The sequence below is a fragment of the Cyprinodon tularosa genome, unplaced genomic scaffold (genome assembly GCF_016077235.1).
Source record: "Cyprinodon tularosa strain WSP-4 unplaced genomic scaffold, ASM1607723v1 ctg305, whole genome shotgun sequence".
Taxonomy (NCBI): Eukaryota; Metazoa; Chordata; class Actinopteri; order Cyprinodontiformes; family Cyprinodontidae; genus Cyprinodon; species Cyprinodon tularosa.
In genome coordinates this window covers 495,873-509,154 of record NW_024039014.1, presented here as the reverse complement: position 1 = coordinate 509,154, position 13,282 = coordinate 495,873, and the positions used below count along the sequence as shown (strand labels likewise).

At 36.3% G+C, this 13,282-nt stretch overlaps 1 protein-coding gene across 12 annotated transcripts in view; it reads right to left on the bottom strand.

Moving 5' to 3' along the window:
• robo2 (roundabout, axon guidance receptor, homolog 2 (Drosophila)) overlaps positions 1 to 13,282 on the bottom strand; it is a 381,767-nt gene that overhangs the window by 16,423 nt on the left and 352,062 nt on the right. For 7 of the 12 annotated variants that reach the window (XM_038291983.1, XM_038291985.1, XM_038291984.1 and 4 more), the window contains 3 exons: positions 12,127 to 12,252; positions 3,230 to 3,389; positions 883 to 1,146 (listed from right to left, as the gene is read on the bottom strand). In XM_038291983.1, coding sequence (XP_038147911.1) covers positions 883 to 1,146; positions 3,230 to 3,389; positions 12,127 to 12,252 — 550 coding nt within the window. The remainder of the gene's footprint in view (positions 1 to 882; positions 1,147 to 3,229; positions 3,390 to 12,126; positions 12,253 to 13,282) is intronic. The other 5 variants (XM_038291987.1, XM_038291989.1, XM_038291990.1 and 2 more) reach the window with 1 other exon arrangement.

Below are 13,282 nucleotides of genomic sequence, written 5' to 3'. Positions count from 1 at the left end.
AAAATAAAAGCACTGCCCGCACAGTATAAAAATATGCATGTGTATACATAAAATCAACATGTGTATACATAAAATCAACATCTCAATAATAAAAAATTGGGGTTGCCAAAATAAGGCTTTTAATTAAGCTAATTTTTTTTACATGTGTGGGTGGTGAGGGGAGGGTCAAGAAAAAAAACAAAACACTAAATTGTGCGTAAAATAATTACGTTTTTTTTTTTTTTTTATTACGTACAATAATTGGCCGCGTTTTATGTGATCTACAAAGATTGCAGCGCAAATATGTGATGTGTACTAATAAGCCAAACAAGTGCGTTGAACAAATGCGTTATCATATAGGTAAAGAAGGTAGAAAGAGAAAGAAAGAAGTAGCATGTTGACAATTAACATAGAAAAGTGAAAAAAAGGTGTTTGTGTTGCTAATGGAAGAGCAACAAGTAGTAAGTCTAAAATCCATAATAAATTCAATAGCTTTTAAACCATAGATCCTAAAGTAGAACTGCAAGACCAAAGTTACTCATGTTCTTGCTTAGGGTGGGGAGGGTTGTGTTGGCTCAAATGCCCAAACACACTGGTGTGTGGCTAGTTATGTGTATATGGGCATCATGATAGAGAAATGTAGCCACTCTAGGAGCTGCTTTTTAAATAGAGTTGGTTTTGCAGCTGCTTTATTTAGGTTGGACCCCTAACTGAGCAAGAAGGTTGTTGTATACCCCAAAACCCCCAATTCATAGTGTTAAGGTATTTTATAAGAATGGGACGAGATGAGTAAAAAGTACCAGAGAAAGAGAATAGACTGCCTTAACAAAGAAAACTTGGGATAACACAAAATATGGACGGTGTAAAACACCTGCAAGTTATTGTCAATGTATTGAAACTTACCATGTTTGTTTTGCTATGTCCAGTTGGTATGCTCTGGTCAGCTCATCCAAATGGGCCTGGAGCATAGGCTGCATTTCATCTCGGGGAGAGGGGGTTAGGGTAGCTGTGGACTGCTGTCCAAATGAGACAGCAGCTGGTGAAGAGGCAACTCCTCGAATGGGAGGTGTAGGAACCCTTTCCTCCTCCTCTTCAAGCTCATCTTCCATGCCTTGATGAAGATATGTCTGTACAGGCATGGGTGGGCCCCAGTTGTCACTTTCATACCTGTGGTAAGAGTTTAAACAATGTAAATTACACAGTGATTAGTTTTTTTCTAATGGACAAAAAAATGTTCTTATTAAGGGAGAATCCTGTGATTGAACATTAGACCATTGTGACTTTCTCTAAACTTAGGAAGGGTTTGTTACTTTGCATGTCAGGATTCACTCTCTCATACACTGACTGTGCTTACACACGCTGAAATAATACAAGCCATAAAAAAAATTTTCATTAAAGAAATTTGTCGGCGCACACTCCGTGGGACATAACGGATTTAATCGACTGCCATTAAAACAGCCTCAGATTTACAGTGCAGAGATTCTTCATTTGCCAGATAGCCTATTAAATCAGATGACTCTCTCTGATTGGAAATGGAGGTGAGAGGACACAGAACCACATGCACAAAAGGGAGGGAAACTGTGAATTGCTTAAATTACTTTCTATTAGTTTAAAGCAAAGTGTGTTGGTGGTGCTTTAACACCCTTTAATCCGTATTTTGACACAATGTTGCCAGGTTGTTTAAAGAAACCTGTCCATCTATCGGTGATACCTGGTGATTTATGCAGGAATGCAAGGTAGCTAGTGTGTATTTCCAGACTGAGCTAAAGGCAGGTCACACCTCAGAAAAGTCACTAAGTCATTTAGGAAACAAACTTTTCTAGAGTTGCATAGAATAATGTCACAGGATGCATCAAAATAAGAAAGAAATCAGCATTCATAAAAGCCAATCTAGCCGGTTTATATACATCAATATGGGTTTGTTTCATGTGACATCCCCTACTGATTAGCTTTCTTAACTGCAAGTGTATAGCTTTTTGTATTTAGGGATCAATAACTTTTCTTATTGGATAAATAAAGCCAAACAGGACTGAGATACAATGCTATTTTCCACATAAATGTATGGCGTTGGTCATGCAAGCAATGCATTTGTTATCTAACAAATGAAAGAATATAACTGCAACTTACTAAGATGTATTGCAGAAGATGTTATGGCTGTAATGTATTAACAACTTCCACATATTTCTCAAATTGAAATACAGGTACAACTAATTGTACTTGTATTTCTAAATTGTCTTGTTTATAGTGTTTTTTTTTGTGCCCAGCTTTTTCAAGTATGAAATTAAATGTCAACCATGATTTTTTGTACAAGTCCTGATTATTTCCATACTGCCAGAGAGACATTGGTTAAACTCCCTTTAATAAAAGATTGTTTGAAGTAATTTAACATAAATTGCCCATAGTTTGTTTTTTCTTAAATAAGAATAAAATCATATCAAATAACAAAAGAATATATAATCTGAAATATTGATGTCACCATAAGAGTAATGTACCCTATCCTAACACATCATTATACTGTGAACTCTGCACTTTGGATCCTAAGCACATCAAAAGAAAACACATATTTTATACTTCCTATCTCATATGATGTGACAGGAGTCAATGGTTGACATAAAAAGTGAAAGATAATTGATTTTCCCTTTTTATAGTGTGAAAAGTTGCTGATGTGCAATTGTTATAGTACATAGCTATAAAACTATTGCCAACAAAATGGAAGTAGAAAGGGATGGAATGGCAAGATTTTTGTAAAATTTGTAGGGTATACATTTGTTAGGAGGCAAATGGAAAAGGTTTTGGGTGTTTTTTCCCCCTATTTTTTTATTCATTTTGTATGTCTTTGTTCAGTTTTTTGCCATTAAGAATTTGTGTATATTTTCCCATAACATTTACAAAAAAAAAAAATAATAATAATAATAATCAAACACATCCAATAATGTCATCTGAAGTTGATTATTGACCTACATAAAGGGAGGGAAAAAAGGAAAACTGAAAGATAAGAAAAAAATGTATTTGAACAAAACAAAGCAAAAGAATTAACGTGGAAGCTGATTATAATGAGTAGATCTGATGAAATAAGAGATAATTACTCATTATCTTGTTTGTATTACACACTTTAATATTACATTTCTTAAAATATTATTTTGCACAAGCCATTAAAATATAGTGAGAACAGAAAGGGGTTTAGATCCATATTTTGTCTGATTCCAGAAATGTGTCTGTATCTATGTACAAACATAATTGAGAGACCTACCCTCCTCCTTCATGGTGCTCACTGGGATACAGGTCCATCTCTGTGCCAGGTAGAGGATGAATAGGGGGAGGAGGCAGGGGAATATTGGCCCAATTGGACCCATTTGCTTTGGGGGGTTTAGAGCCAGCCTTGGTTTTCTTCTTCTTCCCTCCCTTACCGCCTGCAAAAAGGAGATCATTCATTTAAGAGACGTGGTCACTGAAAATTAGATTTTAGTAGACAATCAATTAAAATCTGATATACAAGCAGGAATGCATTGTAAATAAAAGAAGATGCTGCCAGTGACAAATATGCATTCTAAAAAAAACTCTATTTGGTGCAAACATGCTGCTTAGATTACAAATCCATTTGCACTCACTTTCAGCATGCCACTGGGAAGTCAAACACAATTTCAAACACAAGATTTCAATAGGCTCTTTGCCTGTCTCTGCTTAAATAGAAAAGCTCAAGGCCGCCTGATGAAGGATGAAAAGCATGTTCCTATTGATTGATTGGCTGAAAAGCCTCAAATCTCCATAGAAACAGAAGAGAACAGCAGTTAAAGCGGCAGAGGGGGACCTTTGCGCCCCACCCATCCCTCAGTCTCCCCTTTAACACCAGGCTTTGGGTCCCCACAATGAAATATCTCACTTCCCAGCATCATTATAATGAATGGCTTGTGTAGTGTCAGTGTGTCCCTAATGGAATTCACTGAGAGTCTATTACTACTTTCATTTCTTTTATTACACCGGAGAGCTGCGAACCCCATCTATTTCCACTCATAACCCTCCAACACCAAATTCTCCACTGTCACATCCATCTTTATAAATCTGCCAGCCGGGTCAATACTAAGTTTTATATGATTCGGTCACATTGCAAGAAACACTTCTATTTTCTTTAAAATATTTTTGACTTCAATCTGGTTTTAGATTAACATAAATACGGTATAAATTACAGCCTAAATGCTTATATTTGCTTGGGCCTTTATTTTACTATACTTAATACACATACACAATACAATACACATTATAGTTTTTGAACACTTTTGAATAGTCTTCAATTTTGTTCCAGTTACAGAAAAATAGACTAAACTCCCTGGGCATCTACTAAACCCAAGAAGCATAAGACGGTTCAGTTTCAACATTCTTTATTTTACACTAGTTATTTTGAAGCATAATTTTTGTAATTTTATATGTATATGTATTAGTAATTAAAATAAATGTTTTTACAAGCATTAAATCTGAAAAACTGGACTCAGGGCCTCATCCTCAAATCGGTTGCGTCATTAGTGGGTTTGTTGCTGCTACAAAGACTTCATGCACAATAGATAATGGATAAAAAAAGTGCTTATAACTGCTCTATCTAACTGAGAAAATTATGTACTACTGGTAGTTTGGAGAAGCAGGATGGATAAAAGAATGACAAGATTTGTAGCAATAGAGTTGGAGGGTGTAATGAAAACGGAAATAAAACATAATAACAGCAACATTATTAATTATAATAATGAATATAGTCTTCAAATACACTGTAAGTATCCAAAAGTGCTCCAAAAATTGTTTGTAAAATATAATAAAACCCGGAAAACTGTGTGAAAGCCAAAACTGAGTCTAAACAGCTATTATTACCTCTGCTAACTAAACAAAGGTAATCCCATAAGAATTTACAGTACAACTGTGCTTTTTACTGAGCCTGTAAAGGCATATGGAGCCAGACGAAAGACAATTTGAAATCTTCACAATGTACAAGATAGGAGCACACAATTTCCTATGCACATTTTTTTAATAGTATTTCCAATTTGATGCCCCTTTACAGGCTATGTGACAGTTTCTTGCTCTCTTTGTCAATGAACATGCCACGAAAATTAGGTTCAGCATTGGTGTTTTTTGTTTTGGCTTAATTGCTTTACGACTGTGTGCTGCATTAAAATGTCCCGCATAGATATCTTTTTCCCCATTAATACATTAGTTCATATGTGCATTGACTCTCTCTCCACCTTCCTTCTTGCACCTACTGTATATACCATAATGGCCACAAACATTTTTACCTATAACTTTGCACCTGACTATCAAACATACTAAATATAGACGCAAAAAACAGTTTCAGGTTTGACAAATCACATAGCCGATACTAAGAAATTACATTTGAATATCCTACACAGAAGGCGGTAACAAAAACTGTGTAAGATGAAATAACAGTACACAGTGCATGAACTTGAATCTTAAGACACCAACCACATTAGACTACTGCTTGCAATCTGTCTAGCTTCTGACATGTGATAACTTAGCCTTTGCTTTGCTTTCTTCAGTACTCGAAAGGCTGCATTTCCTCATGTTAAATTTAGAGACGGATTGAGTTATAGCTGTTTTGGTTTTATAAAAGGCCAAGGGCAGAGAAAAAAGTAGTAGTGTACCATTTCAGACCAGTACAAAAAGAATACAAGCTGCCACTGAACATCTTTTCACTAGTTTTTTTTTTTCTGAAAATGTAGCATATTCTAAATAAATGCAGCAAAAAACTGATGTAAGCCACCAAATCCAGGCAGACATAAGTCGTGTCACAATGAGATTAATATAGAAAAGAAGTAATAAAAGAAACAACTCTGAGCCCAAGGCTGGTGGCACCATAGCCTAAGTATGGTCTACAAGTAATTGGGTTTTCTAATCGTGCCCCATGGCTATGCTTGACTTTTACCAGTAAATAGTAAGCCTACGTGATTGTTCAATCATCCTCAGTCCCTCTACTCAAGACTGGCCATCAATATTGTAAATGAGCCTCTTCCAGGGAAAGATGGCCTGGTACTGAAATTGCAACAGCTCACCCGAATATGAAATATACACACTGTGGCCAGGAGCTATATAAGAATTAAATGGCAAACTTCTGTCTTTTGATAAAATTGGGTCTCTCTTCAAAGAGGAGCTAATGCTAAACATAGGCTCAGCTTTGGGTATTTATATCCAAGGTTTAGGCACTCCCAGACTTTAACTGCAGTGCTGCCGAGCTTTGTTTTCACAGTGAGCCTCACAGCTTAGGGAAACAGAAACAGAAAGGAGATTCTCAACTACTTCACAGTTAGAGAGATTCACAAGCACAGGAGAATTTGCTAATAACTCCGTTAAAGAGGTCCCAAAGGCCTTGAAATTTAAAGAAAATCAAACCTTTTTTTTCAGCTAGCGCACAATGTCAACCTGAAACAATTTTGAAAAATATAACTTTTCAACAATTTGTTTAAAACAGGCGTGTATGGTGTATTTTTGCAACTTTTTAATCTATCTCCTCAGGTTCATTAGGGTATATTTTACAAGGTGGCACATTTGTTTTAGCCACAAAGTAAAAAGAGGTTTATCCTGCAATCACTGACTGGTGTGAAAGGAGGTTAAAAAAAAAAGACCTTGAGAGTTCATGGTTAGAGAGGTTTATATCAGAGCAGTGTGAGTCACTGGCTCTACATGCCAGTTACTAATGTGACTTTGATGGCCCTTTTATGCGCCTTTCATTGAGCTCTACCAAGGCTGGCCCCACTCCACCCACTTTTTGAGTGTTTTCCATTACTTTTTCTTCCTATTGGGTAAGCTATTTTCATACCAGCTCAGAAGGTTGTATAAGGGTCATTGGGTAGGGCTGAACTGTGACAGCAATAGACCTTGATTCACCAACTGTCCTGATAAATCTATAAGTCTAGAAAAGGTGCATTAATCTGCTTTTAGTATGTTTTTCTCAGATTTACCAATGCAAGCTGCCAGCAGCCCTCTCCCTCTTCCTCCTAGACATGGAAACCACCGCACAAAGATCAGAAGTAAAGGAAAACATTGCATCTGTGTAATCTACACAGCAATCTGATATTGGTTTTGTATTGCTGGGTCATATGCATATATTTTTTTTATTTCTAGAAAGTGCTCATTGAAAAAGTGATCCAATGTGTGTGGGAGAATGGGCAAGCAGGGAGGCATTGCCTGTAAGCAGACAACCCGTACCGGTTCTTAAGCAAATAAAACAAACAATGCATATTCTGTTTGGCTCAACTAACCAGAGGCCAGCCTACAAAACACATTTCGCTATTGTCATAATTATGAAGCTTTACACATTATAGTATATAGTCCTCTCAAAATGGCTGAGGCAAAAATTTCCTCATAAAGCCCTACATTTTAGCTCCTTAAAGCAATAATATGTGTGATCAATTAAGGGTCATATCTGATGTGCTGTCTTACAACAACCTTAGGTGTTTAAGGGGAGCCGGGACTGCCCTAAAATGGCCATCTAGGTCAAAAGATTCAGTGGCTGATCTGTTCTACTAACGTTACACAGGCAAGTTTTTTGAGAAGGGCAGCCGACATGTATAGACATGCAACGTGCATCACATTTGCTGGAAAAATCATTAAATGTATCTTAAATTAAGCAAATACTTGGGTCAAAACTTATACAGTGTTGCTTTAGGGCAAACTTTGGAGCAGATTAAACTCCCGCATCTCCCCTCTCCAGTTAAAGAACACACACAACCTTCCTCACACAGCTTCAAACACCTCTGTTGACAATTAAATAAACCACCAGCCAATTTCATCAACTGTTTTAACAAGGCAGCACATCTATTGACATGCAGGAGTTTAAAAGGGTGTTTAATACTTAATACTTTGTGTTATTATTCTTGTTGTTTTTGGCGGTGTCTTCCCTAAGGATGCTCACATTCAATAATTCCATCACTGTTTTTCATGTGAATCTGCTTATTACAGTACATGAGCATACAGTACTGTCTCAATAAAATAGCACTATTAAGAAGACAGAAAGCAGCTGTGCCTTATTATTTTTTTTAGTTCAGGCTGTTTGTGTGATCCAGATGTTTGATCCCAATGGTTAATTTTATGCCAAAAAATATCGGAAAAACATTTATCATATCATTTTTAAAGATTATTTATATATTTTACTGTTTCAAACTAATTTATTTAATTCCACCGTGTTGCAAAGAAAGGTAATAGTAACAGACTGCATGGCAGTGAGGGCTGCATGCAGGGCTTAAAGCCTCAGCTCCAGCCGTAAGTAGTAGGTCGATGTAAATGCAACCAGTTTCATGCGGAACACAGAGAGACCAAGCGGATTAAAGCCTTACATGTCTGTAAATGTCAATGGAAAAGCGACAGTATTAATTGTATGACATCATTGCTGGACTTTTGGCCCATTATTCAGAACTGATACTGTCTCCTGGATGAGATGTAAAACGGCTTCAAAAATTCAATTTAAGTTAATGGATTGCCAGTAAAAACACCCTGATTCAACTGTTCAGTATGGTACTTTGGACATGTTTCTGATCCAAAGGCTCCTGGAACCTGATTAGGGCAGTGTGGCATGAACTATGCATGACTGATCAGTACTGCGTCTTTCAAAATGGCTAACCAAAGCATATGGAAATATCAACAAATATTATTAAATAGGAAAAGCTTTTATTGTTTTTATTTTTTATTTTTATGGCTATCTCAGTCCCACGCCTGCAATCTATAGAAAACTCTTCTGTTGAGCAGAAGAGAAGAGAGGAACCATGACTGTGGACTACCAAAGAGATAGTTCAAATGGGGAATTTCAAAACCTTATTTTCTAATGTTTCAGTGTTGTCAAATGTGCCAATTAAAAGCTATACTTTTCTCCAAATAATTACTTGCTATAAAGCCATATAAACAGAATTCATTTAAAGCATATTAAAGAGTTTAACAGGGATGCCGTTATATTTTTCTACTTCAGTATGAGGAATGTTTCAGATATATATACAGTATGTACAAGCTTTGATGAAATACATGGTAACTAATGAGGAAGGGTACCTTATATGAAAGAAGTGGATGAGCTCAGATGCTCAAACACAACCATGGTGCTCAGATGAACATTGAAAGTAGCTTCAGAGGCAGGCTGGGTGAGAGTGTGGGGCAGAAGGGGGTCTACCGTGTCTCTAACTGCTACAGAGAACACCAGTTACCTCTTGTCCCCTATACTAAGAAAGGTTTTAATGAGCAGATTCCTGTCCCCAGTGGAGAGCCATGCTGTCATGAAAGCTGCTCTATTTCTGTTCCTTTTCATCCTGCTTTCCTCCTTCAGACCTGACGTTCATTATTCCTACCATCCCCTCAGAGGGAAAGCAAGTACAATAGCTTCAACTCCCTCCTTCCTCCCTCAAATGCAGACTTCAATTTGGTGGAAATCTATAAGAAAGCTTTAATCATCCTTGTTCAAATGATCATCTCTGTTGCATGTGACCACACATTATACATCGAGTTAATTCAATTGGCTAGATAGCATTAGATCTATTTGAATGATTTGTCACTTCTATATTATCACGATATTTAGTTCAGCACCAGGACAATGACAAAACTCTGACACCTGAGCCTTTCTTATGAGTTTTCAGTTAAGGATTCATAAAGCTTACTGTAAAAACATGTAACAGTATCAGTTAATCCTTTAAAATATATAATTCTTTATAAATTAGAAAATTTTGTGGGGGTAGCTTTACATTTCAATGAATACAGCTGATCGAAAAAAAAAGGTCCAGGATTCATTATAATAAAATTAAATACCAAAACATTACCAAACATGTCTTTTTCTGGGTATTTAACTCTGCTAGTACCCCTAAAGTCCATTAATACACTGCCCGTATTCTTTCGTAATTTGGAAAGTTTGCAAATAATGAAATCAAGTTAACAAAATCAATACAAGTTATTTATTTTACTGTTTTTATTCTCTGCCTGAGGCCATATCCAGACCAAATTAGACACTCTGCAAAACCTTGATTTCCTGCTGCATCTGGTTATAATGTTAAGTTTTTCCTGGGAAGAAAGAAATATAAAAATAATAGGAATTTATTCAGTGTAATGGGTTGGTGGACAGGATATTTATACCTTTTTGGAAATAATAAAAAAACAGCTTAAGTCAGTTGCAAATTGATACGGCCCATTTTTGAAGCAATAAATTACTACATTCAAACACCAACAAGAAGATGGTGACAATCACCTACTTGCTTTGTTGCGTTTGTAATTTTGTCCCTGAAACGTGGTTAGAAAGTTAGTAAAACTGCAAATCTATCAGCAAAAGGCTACAAGTTTACCCCCAAAAAGTATGTGGTGCCAGAAAGAAAAACAGATATACAAAGGGGAAAAAAACGAAGTTTGTATTTTTTTTCATTTGATTTTGTCTTTCCTCACCCCATTTAGAATATATTAAATTTCAAGTGAAAGCTGCATAAGTTAATGATTAAGAGAACATCCTAAAAGACAACATGAGCTTTGCAATGTTTAAGACCTTTTTTTATTTGAATGATGATGTTGATGGAATTTGTAACCTTCAGGCAGGATATCACCATGTGTTTGGTTAAATAGGACAAGTAATTTACATAGAGGCTGATTTCTTTTTAAATCCAAAATAAATTTCCTAAAAAGTTAGTAATTCAGTTGGGGCCTCAAAACAATTATCATAAAAAAAGGAAAGAAAACAACGATTATATTTTTTTGTTCTAACATATTCATAGAAACACTCTAATTTCACTTTTTAAAACACACCAATATTAAAATCAAAAATGTTCACTTCTTTTGTTTATCAAATTCGATGTTCATATAGGCCAGAGCCTGACTGGAGTCTCCATTAACCTGCAGGTGTATATGAAGATCTGTCTGTGAAGCACGGCAACTCCAGATCCTTCATTCTTTCCAACAGTGTCCAGAGCATTGAATTAGAGAGCAGTTAAGGCAGTGGCTTGTAACTAGATAAAAGAGGAGACAGGAAGGGAGGCAGCAAGGAGGGCTGCCTGGGTGTCCTATAAATGACATTGTAATTCTCTGAACATGGGTTTTAGTGTAGTCGGCCACCATTAGGGGATGAGGGAAAAGGGAGGTATTTTTGCCACTTTAGCCAGCCAAGCATCTCTAATGGTGTCTGTGAGCGCGGGTGTGGATAAAGTCCACTCTGCCTGAAAACTCCCTCTGCTTCTACTCCTATCTGCTCAGTCAAACAGTGAGACACAAAGCAACCAAAAGCATAGAAGTCTCGCCTTCAGACTAACAGCAACATTCTACTTTCACTTCTGTGCTCTGATAAAGCCTCGACTTCTTTTCTTATCACACATTTCATGTAAAAAGCAATCATTCACAAAATCCTTAAAAAGTTAATTTATCAAAATAAATTATCTTATAATCAATATTAAAAACTGAACTTATCCATATAGATAAAACAAAGCGACTGATATATTTAAAACGTTTGACTCTTCCTTATTTTGACTATCACAGATTACTTAAAAGAAAAGCCCAAATTCAGTTTTTCAGAAAATTTTAAACAGACCAGACCAATAAGTCTGGTCATCTTCCCTCTGCCCCCTTAGACCCAAACCATGGTTTAAACCCTATCCGCTACTGGGTTTAGATCAAGCCAGTTTGCTGTCCATTTTGGGACAGTGACTCCAGCGCTTGGTTGTCAATGTTAAAAGGCTCTAAGTGCTCCAGAAAAAATAAATTGGCATCGCCATACTTTAATTGCCCTAAAACATTCTGCTAGACAACTGAACTGACTTTAAACTTGATAAGACATGGTGGACCAACATCAGCCCCTAAAAAATCACTTTCTATGGAAACTTCCCAGTCAATATTAGGTAACTGCGATTGTTGATTCTGTGCCTTTACTTCAAAAATGTTCATCTTTTCACTTAACCTTCCAATACTATTCTTGAATGTTAAAAAACAACCAAAAACTATTTTGTAAGAGCCCAATGACCTGGAAACAAGAGGGAACAGATTTAGCCAAGCATCATTAGTGAGGGAAGAAGGGAATGTGTTTATGAAAATGTCACCTGCACATGCAAATAACAGATCAATGAAGCAATTCGGACATTGGTCAATCATAAAGATGGGCTTGGGAGCAAAGTGTCCCAGACTGCTTTAATCTCTGCTGTGTAAACCAACCTGAGAGACTGCTGCTTCGCTCTGAGCTGTTGTGAGAGCTGGTGGTGCTGAAATCTTGTGATTGGTTGTGTGGTAATCTATTAGACAATCCATCGGCCAATCGGTAGTCAGGAATGAAAAGGAGGGCTACAGTGGAGGTTAGAGGGCAAAAATCACAGTGGCATCAGGTGATTGGCAGTTAGCACAAGCACATGCAAAACATGCAGTTAGAGCAAAAAAAGCAAGCGGGATAAATTTAGGAAACACAGAAGGAACGAGCTTCCAGTATTTCACAGTCCGTTTCCTTTAAGCAATAGACAACATATTCACTGGGGGAAATCAGATTTCTTTCCGGTGTTTTGTATGATTAAAAAAATTTGGTTTTAATCTTCTCCCCTGACTTATCTCAATTCTTGGAATAGGATCAGAGAGTCAGGAGTAGAGACTGCACTTCAATATATGTCCCTGTCCAGGAAAAAGTAATCAGCTTTTATTACATGTTTTTAAAGAATCATTAAATAAGGGGAATAAAAAATAGAAAAAGAGCAGCTGTAAATTAGATTAAAATATGTATAAGAACACAATACCTGTATTAATGATCTAAAAAGGTGTTGTTAACTATTAAAAAGATAAAACAGATAAGGTAATTATGCTAAAACTGGGGCAGGAATAGGCTTGCTATGAAAACTCTGCAGGAAATTAAAGGATGGCTTTACTGTGAAACTCTTTAAAGGGTTTATCTAACCTCAGAGCAACCAATAAGATGATTGCTAGAAAATATCCCTGACTTATCTCAATTCTTGGAATAGGATCAGAGAGTCAGGAGTAGAGACTGCACTTCAATATATGTCCCTGTCCAGGAAAAAGTAATCAGCTTTTATTACATGTTTTTAAAGAATCATTAAATAAGGGGAATAAAAAATAGAAAAAGAGCAGCTGTAAATTAGATTAAAATATGTATAAGAACACAATACCTGTATTAATGATCTAAAAAGGTGTTGTTAACTATTAAAAAGATAAAACAGATAAGGTAATTATGCTAAAACTGGGGCAGGAATAGGCTTGCTATGAAAACTCTGCAGGAAATTAAAGGATGGCTTTACTGTGAAACTCTTTAAAGGGTTTATCTAACCTCAGAGCAACCAATAAGATGATTGCTAGAAAATAACTTCCACTT